At 41.7% G+C, this 25,343-nt stretch overlaps 1 protein-coding gene across 5 annotated transcripts in view; it reads right to left on the bottom strand.

The window, feature by feature from the left end:
- The window catches only part of BCAS4 (breast carcinoma amplified sequence 4), a 40,618-nt gene extending 15,745 nt beyond the window's left edge, over window positions 1-24,873 (bottom strand). Inside the window, exons 1-5 of one of the 5 annotated variants that reach the window (XR_010307646.1) lie at window positions 24,672-24,873; window positions 17,556-17,627; window positions 12,172-12,273; window positions 9,734-9,868; window positions 7,003-7,088 (exon numbers count right to left, since the gene is read on the bottom strand). Coding sequence is in view for 3 of the 5 variants with exons in the window: in XM_064167647.1 (XP_064023717.1) it covers window positions 1,302-1,385; window positions 9,734-9,868; window positions 12,172-12,273; window positions 17,556-17,627; window positions 24,672-24,818 (540 nt within the window). In the remaining 2 variants the exon portion in view is untranslated. Of the gene's footprint in view, window positions 1-1,284; window positions 1,386-7,002; window positions 7,089-9,733; window positions 9,869-12,171; window positions 12,274-17,555; window positions 17,628-24,671 lie in introns of all 5 variants that reach the window. The other 4 variants (XM_064167647.1, XR_010307645.1, XM_064167646.1 and 1 more) reach the window with 4 other exon arrangements.
- Between the last annotated feature and the right edge of the window lie 470 nt (window positions 24,874-25,343).

The following is a 25,343-nucleotide window of genomic DNA, read 5'->3' as shown; positions in this document are numbered from 1 at the left end:
TTCAAAGACAACACAAAGTAACTGCTCTAACAGTGGCCCCACTACATGCCCCAGCTGTGGCAATAATGTTGGTGCATGAAACTTGAAATTATGACTTCTGGATAAAGACCTCTCTCACCACTTTCTATTACTAGTCTCTAGAACTATTTTAGCTTCATAAAACTACAGCACAGTGTAACTTCTCTGGATGCTACCTTTCTTAGGATGTATTGCCAATGTTACCTCCTGTGATCCAATTTTGGTAAAACTTTATTAACTGCTGGGATCCTATTCCTGATCACTGGGAATGGTGGGGGAAAAAGCCTAATACAGTGGTCACAACCAAAGTAAACAAATATCAGCCTATGTCACATAGCTGAAACCAGGACACTGGCAGGATATATTCATGCTGCAAATGTTTGAACACGAGGCATTCTTTAGAGTGAAAAAATCTCATCTGGTCCCAGATCCTTCATACTTTAAATTCAAGCTTTTTACTCCCATTCCAGATCTTTCACCAGATCTTTCCTCTCCACAAAGGAGCCCAGGTGTTTCTTGAATTCACTGAGAATTTCCAACACTTCACTCATTCCCACATTAATGAAACCCATATGTTTAAGTATTGCTGTCCTCAGTTCCTTCCTTACTACCTTTTCTCTGAGATTTGATTTCATTTTGTGAATAACCTTCCCTGTACTAAAATAAGTTGCACAGATTTTATTAATATCTTTCATCGTTTTGAAGAGTGCTCTAAACCACTTATTTACTTGAGACAGTTTTGATGCTAGGTAACAAAGACAAGTGTTTCTTCTGTTACAACAGTCAAGTTCCTATTTTTTTAAGTGCATATTGGACCAGGATTACCTCTTTTACAGCTGCCCAAGAATCACTGTGGCAGACTGTATACATTAAACTCAAAGCTCAAAGACAGAACATCTTGCATTGAGACAGCTGCAGTGATTTTCAACCCCACTTGGCTTCTCTGCCTCTTCTCCAGTGCCCCTCTGCACTGCAAAAGTAACCACTAAAAGCTCCCCAGTTAACAGCCCAATAAACGGAAGAAAGTTAAACTTTGGAGTCCCTTTACTTTAACATACCAACAAAAAGATCCAGCCACTGTTATCTTCATTGCAAGAGCTTGGCCCCCACTTCACTTGTTTGACTTCTAGTCACTCCTATTTCTGGATTGCTCTGTAATACAGGTATTGATTGTAAGTACAAGTAAGAGATGTTCCTAGGTGATGAGTAATATTTTAAAAAAAGGATCCCAAACAAAACCCAAGTGGAGGAAGTATGAACCACCACCAAGACACGAGCAGTCGTCAGGAAAGTGAGTCATAGAGAAGGCCAGTGGAGTCCCCCAAAACACTTCCATCTGTATCAGTCTCCAGGAGAAGGCAGAGGCACTGAAAATGAGTTGATAAAATACTTTTAAAAGGTGGTGGGTGTCCCAAGTGAAAACATCTATGTGGCAGCATAAGGAGATGGGGGAAAGTGTAGAGGAAGGGGGGAGTTAATTGGACATCTGTGTGAAGCTGGGGGAGGGCAGACAGGAAGGCAATAATGAACTCCATAAGCAGACGGTGCCACAGGGCTGGAGTGAGAATCCAGCTTTACTCAGAGCAAGGAATTAGAATCCACATTTGTCAAAGCATGCCTGTGTAAAAATTACACCTTCTCAGGGACCTTTCTTGTCCAGGGCATTTTGGAGGAGAACAGGCAATGACAGCAGTGTGGCCTTCAGCAGCTCTGTGGTCATTTTTTAAAAGGGAGAGAAGAAAAAAATGCCACTGGGGCTGAAGCTTCACTTTACTTTTCACCTCACAAATTAGCTCAAGCAGCTCAGTGAAAGGTAAGACACAGATTGACTGCACAAACAGCATTTTTGTGGAGCCCCCTGCATGAGTTGAGAGTTACACACATGCTTACAGCTAACTTCATTTGAAAGTATTTATACAGGATTCAGATCTTTATTCAACATAAGGAAAAACTCCTTTGAGGGTGCCAGAGCACCACAACAGGCTGCCCAGAGGGGTTGTGGAGTCATCTCTGGAGACTTTCAAAACCCGCCTGGAGGGACTTGGTTCTGGGCAACCTGGTCTGGGTAATTTAGCTTGAGCAAGGGATCTGAGCTAGATGATTGCCAGAGGTCTGTTACAACTCCCACTATTCTGTGATTTCCCTGCCTTCATATTTCTTTCAGCTTAATCTATAAATGAACATCCAGAAAGACTGAATCTGACTAACAACAGGGGTGATGTATATAAGCACTGCTTCTGGTTGAGCATCACCTTAAGATACTGTGAAAATCCACAAATTTTCCATATGAAAAAAAAAGCCTACTCAGAATCAAAATCCCTTTACAAAATCTTCTCGTGCCAACTTCATCCAAATTTTAACACAAATTACTCTGTATGGAAAATCTGGAGTAAGGATTTTCTACTCAAACTTTTTTACTAGGTCATCTTAATCTCTTGGGTATTGTACCAGTTTAGCCTTGGCCATTTGTCATTTTATAATCCTCTAAGAAAGGACTTTGAGTGAAAAACTGAAGTGTTAACAATACTTCAGCAAACAAGTTTCATGCAGAGGAAAGTCTTCTACTCAGGGGTTCTATGGACACTTCAATGTAGTGCCAGGTCATAGTATAGTTTTATGGTAGAACCATAATAAACTCATTTTGTTTCTGTAAGCCTCCAATTCCCACCAGCCAAACAGCATATGGCTGGTGTGTTTACCCAGAAAGGCAGTCTGTACCTAGAATTGCTGTCAATGTGCTTCAAGATTCAGCATCCCCACCTAAGCTAAGCTCTCCAGCCCTCAGTATCAATTAAGGATTTAAGTGAAATATTTGTAAATGGAAAATCATTTTAAAGTTCAGCTTTGTGTGTGTGCAATTAAAATAGGAACAAAATAAACACAGAAATGTTTGCTTTTGTCACACTGAGACCACAATTTCTGCAGACATTCCTCTGATGAAACACCATCACAAAAGTATATATTACATGGTTCCAGAAATAAGTGGAGGCACATACCATACCATGGAGACAAGAATCCACATAAATATGGTCAAAGTTCCCAACAAGCTCACCACAACTGTGGCTGGCAAAACCATAATTTTTCAGTGTACTACAATCCATTTGAAATGTTTAACCCTAATGTCATCTAATCTGCAGTGTGTTTTTTCATCTCAGATAGCATTTAGAATGTAGCTAGCATAGCCTGAGAAAAACAGCATAACCAAAGAAAGCCTGGCACAAGGGAAAGCATCATCCTTTTTTAGCAGCAGGATTCAACCAATTTGGGAAATGCAGTTAATTTAACACCAGAGGTATAAATGGCATCCTTGTAACAAAGAGAAATCCAGACAAGAAACTCTACAAAGAAAGGGACCCAGCAGTACCTTTCACAACATGTTACTCTGCTGGCCTCCAGGCATTCACACTAGTGACAGAACTCTCACGTTTTAGCTTTTGGGTTTTTAGTAACTGAGAGCAGTACAGCACAGGTTTATGAAGAGGAAACTCAAACCACTGGGACTATGAAGAGTGTTTCACATGCATTGTTTTGTAACAGTGAGTGCACATAATCCTGTTGAACAATGTATGGAATAGCAGAGCCTCCTATGGAAGAGGGAAGTGCCAAGTGCAAACAGATAGGATACAATTGGAGACACCGATATTGCCCCAGAAAACAAGCCAGTGCAGAGCTGCAATCTATAACATGCAAATGCTTAAATCAATAGTGCAAGCAGAGTCACTGCTTGCAGCATCCTTACAGGAGCAGCCAAAAGGAACATCAGAAAAGGGGAGAGTGAAGAGACGTTTATGCTTATTTCACTGGCACCAGCTGATATCTTTCCTGTAAATCATGTTAACTCTGCACAGGGCCATGTTATGGCAGACATTTCTGAAGGAAGATTTTTTTTCTTGCCTTTCAAGAGGAAGCATCAAAGCCTAGTAAGCCATATACTGCAGAATATATTTAAAGCTCAACAATAATAACCAATGGAGCCACTGCAACTGAATTCTGGAGGAGGAGCTCTTCACATGCAGAGGCTGGGGTTCTATTTTCTGGCACAGATTATACCAGCTTACAGAAGGCAGCATTTTACAAACCTTTATATACGTAGCCAGAAGCTTTTGTCAGTGAGATGCAATTATAGCTTAAAAACAATTCCTGTGAGAGAAAAGAGATGAGAACGCTAATGATGGTGGCTTTCTGACAAATGAAGTTTTTCTGACTGCTTTTATTCATTCATCTGGTGTCAGTACTGGAATTCTGCAACAGGAATTGGCTCAGTCTCTTTCAAAACATAAAGGGCCTAATCTGTTCCCATTAGAGGACAGTAAGTCAGAAGGCAATCTTAGCACTGATTAATAAAAGCAATCTGATTATTTTAACTTCTCTGTTGCACATAAACTAGAGATTTTCTCTGTTTGTTTGTTTTTTTCCTGCTACCATTTTAGCATGATGGCCCAGTTACAAGCAGATGTCTCCCCTAAGCGGCACCTGTTTAGGGCAAAGACCCTTTGCACTAGCTTCTCTCTATAGAGCAGCACTTACATGCCAGGTTCTCCCATCACTGTGTACCTACCTCAAAACGCAGGTTGCACAAATCCTTATTAGTGTGTCACTATGCTGTCCTGCTTTGGACCATGTAACAATGACATTTCTAGTGCAGAGACTTTCTCCCACTGCTCTAAGTGCTTCTAACAAAATGATTGAAGTGGGAACAGGCAGTATTTTGTATTTTGACTTCTGTTCAAGCACACTTGAAAACTGTATAGTTACTGTCAACAGTGCTGTGTGCTGGCTGGATCCTACCAGCCCAATTCCCACTTCACCCCCAGCTTTCCCCCTCTTCTCAATACACAGGGCTTCACATGTGTGTACAGTGTGCAGTGTTCAAGCCCCAAGCACTCTCTTCTGCTCCTCCAAGCCAGTGGCACTGCTTATGTCCAAGCATAATGTTTCAGCCTTCCTCAAGCTCTTTTGCTACGCACCAGGCTCAAACTGTCAAGAAACCCTGGATTCACTTTGAGAACTCCACAGCCTCCCTCAGAAAGCAGAAGAGTGAGGGCTAAAAGCATGGGTAGCTGAAATCTTGACTTACATGTCTACCGCTTCCCTCTTCATTCTTCCCATGTCTACTGCTTCCCTCACTTCATTCTTCCCATTTTTCTTTCTCGACACAGAACCAGTGTGACCTCCCTGAGGCTCCCAAAGCACTTAATGAACCAGTCCAAAACAGAATGGAACTGGATGAACTTCAAGCATAGCTGCAGGTAAAAATAAGCTGAACACACCCCTGAAGTTCTTAACATTGAATATTTAAGCACATGTCAGGGTTTGGGGTATTTTCCCCCCCCAGTATTAAAAATAAAATCTTGGTAGTACTCACAAGTTGAAAATAAATGACTGTTGAATCTGAACATGTTACTCCCCCAGTTTTGAAATATTCTGCTCTATTTTCTCTCCTCTCATCCTTCCCATCTGGTAAATTTTAGTAATAATTTAACAAATATTTCTCTTCACGGCTGTCTGAAATATCTCAGAAACATTAACCATTATCATGCCAGGTAAATCAGCACACAAAGAAATAGTATGACATACATTTGATCACACTTTGTCAGTGGCAAAGACAATAACAGAAATCCCAATATGTGTTTCTTTGGAGTCTTCAAGACAAGAACTTGGTAATATATAGCAAAGACTCAAGCTGAAACCCAGAGCAAGATGCACTTGAAGGATGATCTACAGAAGTTTAAAAAATGCAAAGTCTCAATATACGAAGGAGTTCTGATTCCAATTATTTCTCTGTTAAGATTTGTGAAAGTTCAAATCCAGTTGGCTGTCTCCCACATTAAGCAAAATCTCCACATAGTTGCTGTGTCCTGAGCCTTCCTCTCTCATAGGATGAATCTAATATCAATCTACAGTGACCATCACCAGAAGTCTGTGTCTGCTTCCACACTTGACAGTGGTAACCACTGAAAAGAAGTATTAACTCAGATGCTTTAGTCAGTGTAACTCATCAAAAGCTTTTCCTCCTAAGTGAGCTCAGATGAACTAAGAAGCACACAGAATGTTCCATGGCCAAATTCTGTCAGAATCTACTCCAGGTACCCAGAAAACAAAACAAAACCAAAACCAACAACAAAACCAAAACCCCTAACCAGCACTTAGTCAAGACAAGAGAGCAAACCCCACCTCAGAGAAGCAGCTTCTGTTCTAGAGATAATATTAGTAGTAGAAGGAAAAAGACAATAAAAAGCCTCCAAATAAATAAAATCTATCAAATGTGCACTTTCCCTTCCTCTCACTTGCATAGCCCCACCTTTTTTTTTTGTTGAGGATATGATTTTATAAAACTTTCCCTGCAACTGTGACGCAGGTTAAAAATTACTCCAGAGGTAAATATTTTACAAGATTCTCAGCCAATGACACTGAAAGAAAATTTCTGGCTTTAAGAAAACGCCAGATATCATGAGACACGTGACAAAACAGCAGTATTCAGCTTTCTTTCACTGTTTTGATTTTTTTTTAACTCCATATGCTGAAGTTTACTAAAAGATATTTCCTGTCCTTTCTTCAAGATTGCTGAACCCCATTCAGCCAGGGCACAGAAAACATCTTTGGATAAAAGATTTGGTATCACAGCTTCCCCCATACAAAGTTGAAGCCTTAGCAAAGAAAAGCTTTTCTTCCACAGAGCTGCAAACATCACAAGAGACAGCTGGTTCCTCTGTTCTGCTCCCTTAGGAGGCGTTACATTCTTACAACCTGTCAGACATACCCAGTCATATTTGTAATTTATATTTAGTATAAGGCTGTTTCTTTTTGGACCACCTCCGGATAGTGATAACACAAAGAGTGAATTCTGATTATTCACTTTGCTCCCACATATTAGACATCTTTCCCAGTGTTACTGTGCTCTGGAAGTCTGTATGAAACAACTTTTTGAATGTCCAAAAAACACACCAAAAGATGAAAACCAAACATGACAGGATTTTGCTGTACCTTGAAATACACTTTTGACCACAGAGAATGAGATTTCCCTTGTGTTAAAATGGCTTCCTTGTTTCATATCAGAAGAAAAAACTTAGCTGAAATAAAACAGACAAACATGCTCTGCTCAGGAAAGGCTGGGTCTCAAAACTTTCACCCAGTCTAATCAAGGCTTTGGAAAGAAGCTCCACAAGTTGGATACTACCATTTTAGAAGTTAAATTCATCTACAGAAATGGTCAGGACAGAATTTTCCACTGGCAGAAGAGGCCAAAGGGGAATCTCTGCAATGGTATCCTACAGAACCAGGGTAAAGAGATGGATAACTATAAAGAAATAGATTTGGAGAGAGCAACAGAAATTCGGCTGGCTGGCAGGGATCTTGTTAGATTTCAGGCAACAGTCAAACCAAAAGGAGAACTCCCATGGAAATTTAAACTCAATTGATGTTCTTAAACAATTCAGTCTTTTCCTGCAAACATCTAGCAGAAGTAATTCCTTCCCAGCAGAGAGCATTGTCATTCACAGCCAGAATTTACAGTGAGACCCATGATGCAAAAGTTATTAACAAGCAGCTGTACTGCATCATTCAAAGGCTCATGCAGCCAAATAATCCCTCTTAAGTGGTGACCCGTTGAAGGGATTGCCTGAGGAAAGGGTTACAGGGTAAATACACAAACTTATTTCCCAGTCTTCAAGAATTCATGGCTGAAGAATCAGAGATCTTTGTTTAATAGCCACTGTTGGATTTCTCCCCATGAATTTGTCTAATTACTTAGGGAATATGTAACACCCTGTGGACTTAAACTCTGTGACATAAGTACAGCAAGCTATGTCCCCTTCTGTATGGTGAACCTGCCTGCTTATAATTTCATCGGATCACCCTAGGTATTGAATTGTGGGAGGGGTAGTAGTTTTTTGTTCACCTGCTCCACAGACAGAATGACTTCACAAATCCCTACTTCAACCCTCTTCAGGCTGAGCCTCCATCTATTAAAAAAAGTTCTATGAGAACTTTTTCTTATCTGTGCTTATTATTGTTACCTGTCTCAGTACTTTTTGTTGCACTGTTTTGGTGTTTGTTTTTTTTTTGGGGGGAAGGAAATTGGTACAGGAGGAAGCTACCCCATTCCTTATTTTTCCTTAATATTATTATTCCAAGATGCCTGCAAGCATGAATACACAATTAAATGGTATTTCAACATTTTCCTTTGTAATTATAAAGGAAAAAAAATAAAGCACTATAATGTCTTCAGGTCCAATTCAAGCCAGCTTAACTGGTCATCTCCACAACCTTCTCTTAGTGTCCCAAGTTACACACCATTTGTGTAGCCAGACCAACCTTGCAGAACTTCTAACTTTGGTACATTTTTCCAGGCTGGGTATCTGCTGCTGCAGGTTTAGTATGTTTGGAAAGTTTCAGGGAACAAACCCAGGCCAATTCAGATCATGAAATTAAGGGGGGAATAGTGTGGTGTTTAACTCTTTTGAAAAGCTCTGATGCCTTCATAACCTACAGCAGATCATTTCAATTGGTGGCAAACTTGCTTCATAATGGGTACACATTTTCCTTTCCTATGAAAATACAACCAAATTTGGCAGAGTTAAAACAATTTACTGAGTATCTGTAAATTGTGGTTTTCTAAAGCTTCATCACTGGAGCTTGACAGCTGAAGATGAAACCAGTAATGCACCATCTCCTGTCCACATTTCTGCTGACCAGAAGGAATATTCATTATTCTCTTGAACTAGTTAAGATTTGTCCTAGATCTGCAGAAACTGAACTGGACTTTTCTTGCAGCTAAAGTTTCTAGAACTTGCTATGACACCAGATAAAAATTGGAAGTGGTTCAGCTGTGCCTGGGGCATCATTGCCTACCCAGAATTATGCATACTGGTATGTATTCCATTTCTTGGAAGAAAATGAGGAGGGAAATGTAATGGCAGAGATGCAGAAGGGACAAAAGAAAGCAGGGAGGTAGTTGAGACTAGAACAAAGATTGTGACAGAGCTACACAAGGACATGGTAGATATCACATCAAGATGGAGAGGGAGGAGGGGAGAGGATGAGTTCAGAAGACGCTAACTGGGGATTGTGATGAGCTGCTGGGGAAACAACAGATTTAGAGAATGACCTGGGAGCTTAGAGATGGAAAACAGAGTGTAAAGGTACAAGCTGTGAAGATATTCTTGGAAAAGAACAGAGACAGAAAAGGTGAAGAGCACATAAAGCTTCCTCAAGTCCACATCGGATCTCATCATCTCAGATTCCCAACCTTCTTCTATCAGCAAATATTCCTGAAACTCGTTGAAAGAATTCTCGCCCCCCCATCTAGTGCTCATCCATGGATGACTCTATACAGCAATTTTAACATAGCTGACATAAAAGCAAAGACTAAATGGAACAGTCTATGCCTGTGTCTCTCACTGCACAATGATGTACAACAAGCTTTCTATCTGCATACACATACAGAGAAAATTCTTTTATTTGAGAGAGAGCTGCAGAAATTACTGTTGGAGCTATTCAGTGCCTGAGCAGCATCTCTTAAGAAAAAAAAAGTAGTAAAATTATTGAAAAAATTAAACAATGTAAAAAAATATTCCCCTTACAGAAGCAAACCACAGCAGGTTCTCTTACACCACTTGAAATTAATAACTGAATCTGCTGTAAAGTCACATTTGTTACCAAAAGGATATTTAATATCACTTTTTCACCTGCTGGAAGCAACTTGAAAAATACTCACATTTTTAAGTGATGAGGCAGTTGCACGTTGAAATAATTTGCAAACAGTATTAAGGAAAGTGCCTTGGCTCTTCTCTGCTTCAAGCACCTGTGCTTCTAGGAAGGAAATGTGGTGCGCAACCATCTTAACAAACGCCTATGGACAAAGGAGAAACGCCTCATGAAAATTAAAAACACATGACTCTGTTTCACCATCACCCACACTTAGAAATCAAGAGTCAAAGAAAAAGCTTTAACAAGATTCCAGAATGCACTGTTGGTAGTATAAACAGCCAAGGGGCACATAGGCAGAAGTAGCCTGCAGATGTTTACAGCCAGGAAAAGAGCCACTGGTCATGACCTAAGGCTAATTATTTTCCTTACCAAGGGCAAACTTTTGCTTCCTTTTCAGCAGACAGAGCATGGAAACACTTGGCTTGCATAGCATCAACATTTCAGCAGTGAGGCAAAAAGCCTTTCAGAACCCACAGAGAGACTGCTGTTATTGGTGGGAGTGAGAAAGTGGCTGAAGTGGCAGAAGGGAGTAAACAGCAGAGGAAAAGATAACAGGTGATGTTAGCTAAAAAAGGTCAGGAATTGTTGACTTACAACATACACATATCCAGTTTCAGTTGAAATTTGGGGCATAAGGAAAAGCCAGATACAAAGATCACTGTACTGTATTTATTTGTCAGAAAACCAAACAGTTTGTGAGGAGTTTTGATTCTCTCTCTTTAGTTTTTTTGAGAAGTTGAGCACTGCCCATAGGGACAGTGAGGTTAAACAGGTGAATTAATTGCCAAAAATGTACCAGTGACGACATTGAACCCAGCAGATTCTCATCCTATATAACCTTTACACAACAGTCCTTTCATTTCCTACTCTTGGGAGTACAAGTTAATTTCTCCCTTGAAAATCTCCATGGATGCTAAGCTTTAAATTTAAAAGTTCTAATTAAAATATTAACTACTGCTCAAATTGCCAATTTAATCTTGTACTTTCAGCTTACTACCATTCCAGCTGATAATGTTAGGCAGAAAAACTGATTCCTAGCCAATCAAGATACCATCCTCCCCTGATAACCAAAAAAAGTTGCTGCATTTGTCAAAGGCAGTTTGTATCCTATCAGGGCCTGGTGTTTTCTTCATATTCCAAATGACTGTGCCCCTACAGCTCTAGTAAGGAAACAGCATCAGAAAGACGGATTTTTCTCTTTCCTGTATTAAGGGGGAAAAAACCACTAAGCAGCCCTGTTGCTTACCACACTTTTGGTACAAGAAATTGCTTAGAGCTAATTCTCTTTTCCTGTTCCAAGAAAAAAGCACCCTCACACAATCCCTCCAAAGTCCCAAACAACATATAAACATGGAATTTGCAAAAGGACCTAAATGGGTGAGAGTCTTCAAAAAACAGCTGGTTTGGAAGGCAATTCAGTTAAGCATGTTCACAGGCCTAGCTTTGTCCACTCAAGGATGGCCAAATGGTCAAGCACAGCAAGAACCTGCAAGCTGTTTCTTGGACTGGGGGACTCATTTCTGAAAACCAGGCAGGCTTCTAAACAGGTCAGCAGCTGACTCCCACTTCTGTTCTAAAATGCCTTGCCTTAGTTCCCTGTCTGACACTTTTTCCTGGTGCTGTGGAAATCCATAAAACATAAAGTGGTTTGATAAGGCTGTTATCAAATGTAGGTGGTAAAATGCAAGCTACAGAAAATGAACCGCATTAAAGAAAACTTGCTGAAAACCAAGAGAATTGCCCTGTCCATCCCAGGGTAGTAAACCTTAACAGATGATATTACTTTGTACAGGGGTAAAGCATAAAGCCTAAGCATCCTCCTATCTGGATTTAATGCTGTAAGCACTTGGTTTCTTTCACTCTGAGTCAGCTAAACCTGATTTTAAATATTACGCAATTTATCTCCTTATGTTTTCATTATATTCTCCCAGAGGCAAACTTGCCTCCAGCTGAGACAAATTTTAACATACTGCTTACTAAATAGGGTGAGGACATGATCTCAGTGAGTCATCCTGGTTTCCCTCTTTCTCAGGATAGAACAAACACCAAAACAGACGCCACAGAGCTCAGAAATCTCACCACTACTACATAAGACAATCATCAACAACTTAAAATGGGTATGTCCAGCACTGGATGCAACTTGAATTTTTAAAGTCACTAATGGTTTCACAGATACTCCTTAAAGTCACAAACCAAATTAACATTATTAGTAACATAAAAACCACAACTAATGTTTTAATTTACCATTAGGAACTGTAGAATGCACAGCAATAAATTAACTCAGCAATAAACACTTATATGTGCTGAACCACGAGTAAACATACTGATTTAAAAACAAATATTAAGACAATAGAGAGCCATAAACATCTGAGTGCTCCAGTGGACAGTTAACCTATAAAAACACATATAAAGAAGGATGTGAATTTTCTAACACAATGAACAAACCTCTAATTTATCAACTTTGGCATAGACGTGGTTCATGTCCATCACCTTGCCTTTAATGAGAGGAATGGTCTCATCCAGGATCTCTGATGTATCACTTCTAATCTGCACAAAAAAAAAAGTATCTCACATGAGGACAAATATTACACTGTGTTTTGTTTTTTTCACTTCAGAAAAAAGATATCAAAGGAACCTCTTGCAGTATACTATAAAAAATAAATTGGGAACATAATTTACTTTCTCAAGTAATCCATGAGATGACAAAAAATAAAACCCCAGTAGTAGAAAACAGAACTCTCACATCTAAACTGCAACCAGTGGCATAGCTGTATACACAGACACAGTCTTGTTTTCTCTCCATTCCATGCTTTACATCCAACAGAAAGCGAGCACAAACACTTAGGAAGGATCCCTATGAACGGAGTCAGACTTTTATTTCCCAATGTTAAGTAAAAGCACAGAATTAGTACATAACGAAGGAGACAAAGCAGATGACATCCAGGTTTGTGCTGTTGAATTCTTTTGGGTCAATGGCAAGCAAAACCCTCCTCCTATAATATAAAGCACACCTGAAAAACAGATTGGTGATCTCAGGTGAAGTTTATATGCAAATGGACTACATCAGATTCAAATCTGAGCCTGGAATTCCCAAAGATGATGTAATAAGCTGTTTTGCTAATATTGGTCTCATAAAAGACTAGAGAAAATCCCATCTTACAACTAAATGCTACATAACAACTATAAATACAAACACAGTTTGGGACATAGGAAAAGGGAGACATTGTGCAGACCCAGCACAAAAACTATCAGTACAGCAAGGTCAGTGCAGATGCGGAACAAATCTAAACCACCTTTCTTTGAGGGTAAAAGCTAACGACCAATACAAGACACAGGAGAGCTGATCTTCCAGCAAGCTGCCTGTGATGAAAGGAAATGATATGCAAATATGATTCAAGAAGTCATTTTGCAGCAGTCTGCAGAACCACAGTGACAGAGGAGTTCAAGAGGAGTCAGCACATGACAAAGGCAGACCATTCTCTTGGTACAGCAATCTCTTACGAGCCAGGAAAACAAGGCTTGGTCTGAACCCCCAGATTATAAAACAAGATTTATTTCCCCCTGTGCAATGTGTTTTACTTTGTCTTGATAAGGGTTTAGCCAAGTGCTAAGCAAAAGAGCAGAGCTGTCCATGCAAAAAAAGCCTGTATTCCTCTTTATTAGATTTTGCTATGCTAAATGGAGGAAGAAGTGAGGGGAAAAGGTTTGATGGAGTTTTATCTTCCAATTCAAGGCAGTAAGACTAAGCGAAAGGAGGCAGCAAACTAGGAGCACCGAAGTCAGTTAGGACTGCACAACTAACATATGAATGATGAATTAGAACACAAACCAGAAGCAGCACATTGAATGCAAGGCAGTGGACCCGATTCTTGCATACAGTAGAGTTCAAATTGTATCCATCAAACAAGCACCGATTCATTATTTTGCATTTTATAAAACCTATTATTTTCAAGAGGGGGAAAAAAAAGAGAGTAGCTCAAGCCTGAAGTGAGCAAATGTTATTTGTCACATGGATTTTTTTAAAAGGTTCTCTCTATATTCTTTTCTGGTCTCTTATCCCCTATGTTAACACAGAGAAATGTAAAAGGAACGCGAGTAAAAGCGACCACTGTAAACCAAACAGCTCTGTGGTGAGGAAAGAGAAAACTGAGGTTGGTAGGTTCCTGCGAAGTTAATCAAACCCTAACCACAACCAACCAAGCAAAACAACCTCTTCCTCTCTTTTCTCAGTGATAAAACCAGGTTTCACAAAAAGGCCTCGGGGAGAAGGTTCCCAAATTGTAAACCCATAAGACAAAGATAAGCAGTTGGCAGCTGGTCTATTGAACCATAATAAAGCAAGATGTACAAACACATCGTTTCCTTGTGGCAAGTTCTGAAAGAAGGTTCCATGGCTTGAGAAGCAGTGGTTTTACCAACTGGTGAGTATGCATGGGGATCAACATATGGCTTTTAAAAAGTGGAGAAGTATCAAATATGAGCAGAGATTTTATATCTATCCACACATTCTTTTCAAGGATTAGGAGCCAAAGAAATGAAAGTAGTGAGTTTCCACATGTACCTAAAGCAGTTGTGCATGTCAAAATAAATATCACTTTCAGTCATGCTTTAAGATATCCAAGAAGCACAAAGAATCTTATCTGAAAAGCTAACCAATTACAACACCTGGAAATAATAGGAGAACAGCATATACAAGAGTCTGCTTATTACAATGAAATGTTTTTTCTTGTGTGTCACTGGTTCAAATCATAGCTCAGTTAAAAATGACAGTTACACTGGAAAGGCTCTGAAGCCACTTAAAAGACATTAATTTACTTTGTTGAAGTCAGTGCCCTAAGGAAGACACCATAAAAAGTTAAAATAACTGGCACTAAAATTCTTCTGGCACAATCTTTCAGTGGCATGCATGAGGTGTGCTGAACTGTATTTACATTGTCACTGTAACTTGCCTATTGTGCAACTGTCCATTTTAAATGCTGTGCCATGCTCTACCTAGCCAGGTATGAGAGTGTGACAGTGGAAATAGCATTCTGTCTTAGTTCTGGATCCTTGAACTAAGGATCCAGATTTTTCCTCATTGCAATATTCAAATATATGCATCAAGAATGTGTAAGTGAAGAGCAGCAGCACACTCCCAGGATAAAAGCCAGGTCTCTTTTATATGAACACTTTCCTGAACGTCCAATTGAGAAAAAACAAGATTCTCCTTGCATTGTTTTGGCATAGACAAAAGACCACATTATTGCTAGGCACAGAACTGGAATCAATTCAAATATTACATTATATTTATCAGATTCCCAGACACCAATTGGTGTGCTGCTGAAAGGAACCTTACATTGTAGGTACTGGATAGAAAGCCACAGAAGCAGCAGTGCTTTGATGTTCTCAGATAAAGTCAATAATCTGCATACCAGGGAATTATTCACAGCCTGGAGGTTGCACAAAAAAATGTTTTCACGGGCAATGCAAAGATAGTGTATTGAAACTAGGTTAGTGGTTTTTGTAGAAAAGCCTGGCAAGAGAAGTCTCACAGGAGGTTTAAAAGCTCACTGGATGCAGCTGAACAAGCTAACCTTCTTCCCTCTACTGGAGACAAAAATGTAAGGTGCATGCCTGATTGATGAGAAAAAGCATAAAGTACATACAAAACCTTAGCATAAACTCCCAAACAGAAGAACTGAGTGAATGAACTCAATAGTAAATCAGACAGAATACAATCAGTAGTGAAAAGCTATTGATTTGAACCACTTGCTTTGAGCAGGCGATCTTGTATCACTGAAGCAATCATCACCTTTCAGGAACAAACTCAAAGGAATTTTTTGGCCCAAGAATCCAATCCCTTTTATTCTACATTTTGCACAGACTAAATGTGCCATACCAGAGAATCTAAAGATGACAAATGTAAGCCAAGATGTGTCAAAAAATAGACTGCATGCTCTGAGCTTCACATGCTCCTTTACAGCTATTTTTGTCAAAAGCTGAATGGAAAGAGAACTGCTTAAACAGCCACTAATACAGAGCCCTTCTTAGGGGGCAGCTATTTCTCCTTTTAAGTCCCCTAATAACCATGTGAGGATTCAGTGAGCAAGGCTTTTGTTTCTTTCCACTCTCTATCACTTCCTTCTGGAAGCAAAGATGCCTTCTCTCCATAAGCAAGATACGCCAATGACAAAATCAGTAACCTCTGATAGAAAGGGGAAAAAGATTACTAACTGGCTGTATTGCTAAGTGATTTGCCTAGAACAAGGCCTCACTTCTCTTGTGCAGAACTCACATGCAAGGTGAAAGAAAGATCAGAAAGATCTGTTTGATAACCAGATAACAACAATAATTAGCTAGCTGATGATACTTTGCATAAACGCCACTAAACACATTAATTTGAGTTTTTAGTAGGTTCTAGCAGCCCATACCAGACTGCTTTAGGGCAACTTATGACTTATGAAAGTAAGCACACTTCTCCAAACAGCACTCCAATACAGGAACAGAACAGTGGAAATATACTTAGGAGGTAATATTAACATTTGTTCTGTGACAACATGAAGAAGAGCCAGCACATCAGTGTCTTTTGTTTGCGCTAAAGCTATTAAGAATAAAGCAGGAAATTGCTTTTCAACTGCCTAAGAAACACTGGCCACCTAATTTTCTTACCTGCTTCACTTTATCCTGTCCCTCTTCATTTATATGTGCAATTCCTAGGAGTTGCAAAATTAAATAGTAAGCCCCCACGGAGCTGCTGGCTGGTCACTTCTTGTCATTAGAAGTGGATTCAGTATGATTAGCAGCCATTATTGCTGCCAATGACACATTATACAAGATGCTTGAAGACAGAGGAAAAATGTTGTGATAGGCAGTAACAGAAGGTGAGATGGTCTGCACATGAGTGACTATAAATTAAGTTCTACAGAGTAAAACTGGTCCGTGCTATCTGAACTAGCACTCTATGAAACACCAAGAAAGGCTTGAAATGCAATACCAGTCCCTCCACCTAATTTTACATGTTTTAGCCCAAGGAAAGAAAGAAAAGTTGACTGGAGGAATCACGTTCATTAGTTTTACAGGCACACCACAACCCACATAGTGTTCAGACACCTCTACTTTTTGCAGAAAGCCTGGGGTAAGCTAAATAGTAACATTTACCTCTATCTCTAAATGGTTTATCCCAAATCATTGAGCAGTGACAATGGCAAAGATAATTGGTGTGCTACAAATACTGCAGAGTGTATCAGTCACAACCCCATCATTAGTCCTCCCCACTCAGCGATTCCATCTGTATCAACTTCTCTGTTCTCATGAGCAGACACAACTTGTTGTGTTTGCATACTGTCTAGGGTAGGTGGCCTTTATTTATAGCTGATAGCCTGTATCAGACAGCCTAGTGCCACTGTCTCCCCGTGGTCCAGCACTGGAGCAGTTCTCTTGGAAGATTTCACAACACAGCTAAGGTAATGGAAAGGACCATGGAAAACACAGATTACTGAACTCATCTAGAATTTACTGATGAAGTCTACCTCTGATCTTTCACCGAGTAATGAGCCAAGGGTGCAGAGCCCCATCTGGCACTAGCATAAGGTAGGAAAGCTGCGCAGAAAGCGAGGGCGCCCGCAGCTCCCCCCAGCGGCTCTCCTACCTGCACTCGCCCCACGGCGGGGCGGCGCCCGCGGGGGCTGCCCGGCGACGCGCGCCCTGGCGCCACCTGGCGGCCGCGGCGCCCCCCCTGCGCTCACAGCCGCAGCCCTCCCCGCGGCAGCCGCGCTATCAAGATGGCCGCCCCCCGCGCGCATTCCCGGGCGCCCTCAGGCCCGGCGGGCACACGGCCCGGGGGCACGTACCGCGTCCGTGATCCCGCAGAACTCGTCCAGCCTCCGCAACAGCTCTTCGATCGTCTCTTCCAATGCCTTCACCTGGGGGAAGGAAAACAGTAAGAGGCCAGGCTGATGCCTCAGCAGATCAAAGGGCACCATTCTGTGCCACTCACCTTGACCGTCTGCAGCTCCATTGCACAACCTAAGCCAAGTTAGGGGATTGTAAGGCACCTGCCATATGACCACCTCCAAAAGTCCAGAAATTAGATGAACACAACTCATTGAGAAATGTAAAATTAGGAGGCTGTTGGCAGTGCTTTTCACCCCTGCACCTTGCCATAGGGCAAGGAAGAAGGCTGGACACTCAGTAGCTACTGCCACATGGACTGCAAGTCCACAATGTCACACAGAGTCTTCAGTCAGCCAGCTTCTAAACCTACATCAACATGTATTTCAGCAAAAGTCCCTTGCCAAGTATCTCAAGTTTGCACTAGAAAAGTGTGTTCTGACATTTGCACCTGGATGTACCCAAGTGACCGTTAAAGTTCTCTTGCACTTGGATGTACCAAAGTGACCTTTAAAGTTCCCTTCCAACTTGGTGCATTCTAAGTGGGATTCATAGAAGTAATTTTGAAGTTACAGCTCGCGTTGTTCACTGATAGAGAAAGTTAGATGCCCTCACACCCAACCTGTTAGGAAATACCTAAAATAAAGCTAAATAAATAACCACACCAAACAAACCAACCACATTGACTATTGTGAAGCGGAGTTTGCTATGAAAGACAGCCAAGAGCTGCCAAAAGGGCAGTTTTGGACAGCCACCAAAATGTTTTCCCCGTATCAGAAAAGAAGTCCCTACTCCAGAAATAGTCCCTCACCATTACAGGAAAGTCTGCCAAAAGCTAAGGGCCCAGGCATACCCATGCCTGCAGAGAACAAGAGTTGATGATCTCTCACTCTTAACCTGAAGTTTAAAGACTGATGTTCATAAAATTCCAGTAAAGAATTAACAACTACACAGAGAAAATAAACACCAAACTCTTGATTCTCCTGATTGTTTATGGAAAGAAAAAAAAAACACACACAAAATTAAACCCACAACTTTGTTTTGTAACTTAGGGAAAAAATATGAGCATATTTTTAAAAACAAATGGAATAATCAGAGTTCATTAACCTAAACCATCTCTGAAATTCAAATTATAGTTACCAGCCTAGCAGCTGAGCTAACTCTTGAGATTTTTCTGCTGGTTGTAAGAGTGCCCAAGGGTCTCCTGAAACTGGCACAATCACTCCTGTCTGGAACAATATGGTAAAGTGATTTGCTATCATGTAAAGACATCAGACAAAAGAGTGATAGAAGAGGAATAACAGGTAAGAAGACAAATGCACTTTGTCAGCAGAGAGTGGAATGGAAAGTACTATTAGACTTGCTTTAGATTGAGGCAAATGTTAAAAGCAGCATATGTATACATTCACCCCAAAGCTTGTGCTTTGCATGGACTGAAGATGGTCACTGTCATGTAACTCCTCTTCCACAAATGAAAGTGCTCTTCAGAGCCTGAGTCAACTTGCCAGCTCAAAAGTGGAGACCTACTTGGCAGCTTCTACAACAGAAGATATTTGAGGGAATGATTTCAGGTATGGAGGTATTCATGGAGGTGGTTTCTGCACCAACACAATGAAGATGTCAACAGAGAAGGTAAAAGGCCTTTTGCCAGAGAACAAGAGAAGAGGATCAAAAGAGAAATGTGACTTACTAGTTCGGCAACGAAGTGCATACATCACTCTAGAAAGGGTGCTCTGAAAAGGCTGCAAAAGCCATCTAGGAAAAAATCACAAACCCAGGAGACCAAAGTCTCCTTGTGAAGTATTATTTTATGTCCACGATCACACAAGCTGGGGAAGGACTCAACTCCAGTCACTTCCAGGATGGTGACTCAAACACTAGGAAGTACACATGCCATCACAGAGGAAAAGAAAGAACAACAAAAAAGCCTTAAGTACGTGTGAAAACAGACACACCTCCTTCCAAGGGCAAACCTGTATCTTTCTATATAGGACACACTGTGGGTTGAGGATCAGTACCTACTCAATAGAATGCAGATATGAGCTCAGGCCATGTTTTGAGTAGCAGGAATGTGACCCACCCTGACCCAAAAGCTCTGCAACTATGTTAAAGCAGCACTGAGCTAAGACTGGTATGTATTGTCTCAGAGAAATTGTTAGCAACTGACATCTTTGTCCATGTAGTGACCACACCTGTCTTCCGAAGATGCTTGCATCTCACAAACTGCATGAAGGCTTCCTGGTGGTGTAACTAGTGCATTGTATTCACACTGTAATTTCACTTCTACAAGATATAAAACCTACCCACAGAAGTTTTGCCAGCTTTTCAGTGCATATGCATCTGGCAGAAAAAAATCTCAAGGCACCTTAAGCTTCACAGGTTTATCAGGAGGAATCCATAGATGCTGTAAATCAATGCATGGATTTTAGTGGTGCTAACATGAGTTTACATCCCCTAACAATCTGTTCCATGTCTATCTGAGGGAAAGATTTCTGCATGGAAAAGCTGTTTTCCTTCTGTTGCTCCTTTGCATGCTTAAAGGAACATAATTTCCACATCTAATCTCTCCTCATAAAGAAAGATTATTCTTCCCTCCCTACTGCACATAGACTAACTGGGAAATCATGGCTAAACAACAGAAAAAGGCATTTTTGTCAAATAAGAGTTCTCAGTGATTTTATGTTATTATAATACATTTATTTTGTGAAAAACTTGTGTTGGATCTGATTTTGTGAAGTCTTCCTAAGGCACAGAAACATAACTGCTGGCTTTTTTGGTGAGTGTATTTCACAGCAGAGCAATCTCAGTGGGTGGTGCAAGCATCAGATGGCCCACAGACCAATTCTATCAAGCTCCCGACGTTTCTTGGCAAGTCTGTGTGCAGTCAGCTTCACAGGCCTGAAGCCACTAAGACAGCCACATGTTTAGGACTAGCACAGTTGGTTTAAAGAGGCAGTCCAAAACTGACATCAAATTTACAGCTTTGAAAATGCTGTTCAGTGGTAGCAATCATTAAATGCATGACTGTAAAGCAGGCATAAATCCCACTAATTTGAGAGATGATGCATTAAAGAAAGCTCCGCTTCAGGAAGCTGCATTAGGTGTATAGGTTACTGCCCTGCTCAAACGGTGCAGACACTTCAGGTAGGTTGCTCACCAACACTGCAAGCCCTTCTAATATCTACCATGAGCATCTTGCATTCATATTGTTCTTAAGGATTCAAGCATTGGAATGGCATGTGCTGGAGGACAGAAGCAAAGTTCATTGCCACCACTGAGAATAAGTTAATTCAAAACAGATTCACTCTAGTGTTACATAGCCTGAAACTTAACAGAAGACAACAATAGTAAGAAACAATAGAAAATAGATGCAAACAAGCCACTTAACACTATTTCTTCAAGGCATGCTACTATAAAAGCTCACTAGGCATAAAAAAGCCAAAATACCATGTTTAAAAAGGGCTCAACCACAAATACTTAGCAGTTCCATACGAAGTGCAAAAGAGAAAAACTACATTCTGAGGGCTCCGTGTCTTGGGCTCTGTGTCTTTAAGACACCACCTGAATGGTTCAGCGGGACCTGCTGCATATAGCAGTATCAGCAAGACATTTACCATCATCTCTAATTAGGTACTTACTACACAGAGCATACATGCTCCTCCCAGGTAGTTATACAACTCACTACATATTTATCATTAAGATCTAAAATAAAACCCACTGAGCACACTTCAAAGTTGTGATGAAAATATGGGGAGACAAGTGTTTCTTAGTCAAGACTAGTTTCACAATCCCTTTAAGATTACATGAACCGGCACTGGCAATAAAATAGTCTATCCTTTTCCATCGCTCACTTACGCCCCTAAAGTCAACGTTTTTGCATGCATGACAGGAGACATTTACAGTGAGTAAGGACATTGTTCTGAGTTGAAAACTGTTAGTTTCTTTGCTGTATCATTTTAGCTCAGGTCCCTTCTTTGACTCAATTCACTGCACAGCCCTGTTAAACCTGGCACTGACAAAGAAACAAGTAGCAAGAGGAAGAGACTCGTTCAAGCTTTTGATAGCAGTGTTAACTTATCATGAAACCTTAGCCAAAGACACAACAGTACCACTTCCAGACGGCATTTTAATGTTCCCATATACCCACTCCTGATTCTCCTGTTTGTTTATGGAAAGAAAACAAAACAAACCCACAACTTCATTTTGTAACTTAGGGAAAAAATATGCAGCCTAACTTTGAGGTTAGCTTTCCTTTCAGACTTTCTTTAATGGTACATATACTGTACCCACAGTAAGATCCCGTGCTCACCACTTCCCTTTAAATGTCTTTGTTTCTCGACAGCAATCTCCACCTCCTTTACTCCAAGCCTGAGAGAAGCTTCTTTAACTCCCCCCATTGCTCCTTCTTTCATTTTGCCTCAGCATTATGCTCCCACTCAACTTTGCAACAATATAGTTGCTTTCCCCAAGGACTTTTATTTATTTTTTAATATCAAATTCACTCCTTGATAAAAAGATTTGGATTAGATATTTTATGTCATCAGCTCTTGAGGCCCACAGTTGAGACACGAATATAGTGTTCTAACTTATCTAACTTTAAGAAACACAAAAAAATAGAAAGCTCAGCACTAAATCTCTTCAACCAAGTTTTCCAAAAGCCTTCTGCTTTCAGCCAGGAAGTGAAGCTGCCTTTGCAGGAATGTGGAATGCTCTTCTAGCCTGTCATTAAGATGAAAGGTAGGCATAAGAAACTTTAAAAATAGCCACCACACAGCTCTTTAGAACGTTAGAGGCTAGAGTGGGAACATTTTGATATTGCTGGAAATTAACAGGTTCCTCAGTATGATGTCCTTCTGGGCCAGTTTCAGAACACTGAAACCCCCCTACAAAGGGAAAACAATGAGTGGACTAGGGGAAACAAAAAATGCAACATGACAAGTGTGTTTCAGTGCTGAAACTGAAGTCCTTCACAGCTATTTATGGGACACATTCAAATTGGACATCATTATCATAATAATGATCTGTGATGCAGCATATGCTTGAAATCTTTCATTCACCAAAGTCTTCTACTGGACCTTACTTTACATTCATCACCATCACAGCCTCATTTGCTACAACTGCTAGCCAAACTTAAAAACTGTAACAGCAACCAGAAGTTACATGCTAGAGTAAATTGTTATTGCTAATTACAAAATCTTAAAACCCGCAAAACTCTTTGTGAAAAGGAATGGAAAGCTCTCGTTCTGCTTCCTGCAACACTGTGATATCTGACAGAGCTGAGCTAGCAAGACAGGGCCCACAGGAAGGGACAATTAAGACTCTTCCACAAAAGCTATGATTAAGCCCCAAGCAGGAAAATATCTAAGTTCTATTGCTGCTTTGAGCACGCTACCAATATGTGCAAAAATCAAAGGAGACTAGTATTTAAATAGGTGTTTAATTTCAGCTGAAGCAAGGAGTATGACTTGCAAGTAGCAACAAACACAAGTTGTTCCTGTGTTCCTTAAAAGAACTAGCACTTGGTTACACAAATACATGGTCATCCATGCCACACTACGCAGGCAACTAGTTTTATTAATTGGCAAGCTTTCTTTACTTCTTATCTAACATCAGTGTGACTGGCACTTGATGAAACCAATAGAATCCATCTGACTAATACTTTAATAAAACTTACTCCCTGCTAAGTAGTTTTCTTTGCAGTGTCATCTAAATCAAGCTTGAAAAATCCATTTTTGTAACTGGTAAAGCCTTAACAACACTTGTTCCTGGCCCACTCTGGGTATGTGGATGACTAATAAAGTAGATATTAATCCAGAAATAAAACAAAAGCTGTCAGTGGTTTAACTGATGTAGTTATGGACTAAGGATTGTATCATCCCCTTGAAAATGATGGAAAGAAAAACAAAGCCAGAGGTTGCACGATTTGGAGGTGTCTAAGTGGTCTAACTTACTGCAAATCAAAGGTAACAAACGACACGTGGAGAGACAAAATTCATGAGAACAATGACACCAAGGGAGAGACTTAGAAAAAAAGTACTCTGAATACTGAAACTGAATGAGTTTCTCTTTTTTTTTTTTTTTTTTTGACAAAAATAAACATTCTACAAGAGAGAAAGAGTGTGAGGGGAAGCTATTTAAAAGACTGATTTAGGAGTCTTTTATCTCGAGAAGATTGTGTCATCTGCCTAAAGAGCACGCTGTTCATTTTACATCAGCACCAGGCTCAGGTCGGATCTGAGCTACCTAAAGGTCGGAAAGGGGGATACTCCCAAGAGCTCTCTACTTCTGTTACTGTAGACTTCCTCTGATTTCTGGGGGTGCGTGGGGGAGTCAGCCTTTAAAGTGCAAGTTCAAGACCTGCCTCTCTGCCTTCAGGCATCTCAAGCGTCCCCTTTCCGTTACCGGGATGGCGGCACTGCTCTGCGAGATGACCATTCTCACCACCCCGATCGAGCCAAATAGCTTGGCCCGGGTAACTAACCGCAACTAACATCCTCAAACTAAGCATTGTTCCACGTTATCACAGTGCCTGACCTTAACGGTCTTGATTTCAACCAAAAAACAGCCAGCATTGTAGCAGCCACAGTAGGCGTGGAAACATTCAGCTATTGAGGAGCTCAGCAGCAGCTTAACTTTACCTAACGCTGCATGCCAGGCAGGGAAGACCTGAAGACTAGGCCCTCCTCAGCCACAGGGAACGCAAAGACCTCACTCGGCAAAAATAAAACGACACCACGGGCCGCGGGCTACTCCGGGGCCGGGCAGGAGGGGAATTCCTTCGCGGCTCGGGGAAGAACGGCCGGAGCCTCCGCTGCCCGAGAACAGGCGAACTCGGCGACCGTTGATGCACCGGCTGGAGGAGAGCGGGCCCTCGGCAGCCTCTGATCGGGCGGCGAGGAACGCGCAGGCGGAGGTTACCCCTTCCCCTGTGGAGCTCACAGCCTCAGGTGCAGAGCCCACCGGCCTGACCTACTCTCTCGGGTTATTAAAACCGAGCCCGCCCCTCGTTCCCCAGCTGACGGACCGCCCCCGGGCCGGGGCAGCCCCTGCTCTGCGCCCCCCTCCTCCGCGCCTACCTCTTCTCTGGGCGGCGGGGTGGGGCAGCGGTCGAGGCGCCGAGCCCAGCTCTCCTCATCCGTCGTCCCCGCCCGCGACTCCGGGAGCTCCTCCGGCCGCAGCATCACCTCCACGGCAGGTCGCCGCTGGTTCCCGGCTGAGCTCATGGCAGCTGCCGCTCCGCCCCCGGCCGCCACTCCTCCTCACACAGAGGCGCGGCGCCTGCCCAGCCGGTGCCGCCGGGCCCCTCGCCGTGCCGCGACGCCGTCTCTGCGCGCCGCGCGCGCCACCTAGCGAAAAGTGGCGGGAAGCGCAGCGGCTGCACGGCGGGGAGGAGGCCGCCGCAGCCTGCGTCCCGGCTGCAGCGAGCGCGGCCGCGAGACGCGGGCCAGGGGTTCAGCGAGCTTTCGTTTCGAGTCTGGACACTTCGCCCTCGGAAGAGCCACGGACAGAACCCACGCCGAGTAATGCCGCAGGCACCCAGCTGCTCCGCCTCGACCCTTTCCTTCCACGCTCCTAAAGATCAAGCTTTTGTAACAGCGTTTTGCTTCAGTCAGCCGCTGCTGCAGCAGAGGACAAGATTTTCAGTGGCTCGGTATCTGTCTTTAATCCTTTGGAAAGTAAAGGCTGCAGCTGAAAATGCAGCTTGAAGGTGCTCATTTTCCCCCTGCCCTTTTTGCAAGGTATTTAAA

This window comes from Pogoniulus pusillus, chromosome 29, assembly GCF_015220805.1.
Source record: "Pogoniulus pusillus isolate bPogPus1 chromosome 29, bPogPus1.pri, whole genome shotgun sequence".
NCBI lineage: Eukaryota > Metazoa > Chordata > Aves > Piciformes > Lybiidae > Pogoniulus > Pogoniulus pusillus.
This window is presented reverse-complemented; position numbering and strand designations above follow the sequence as displayed.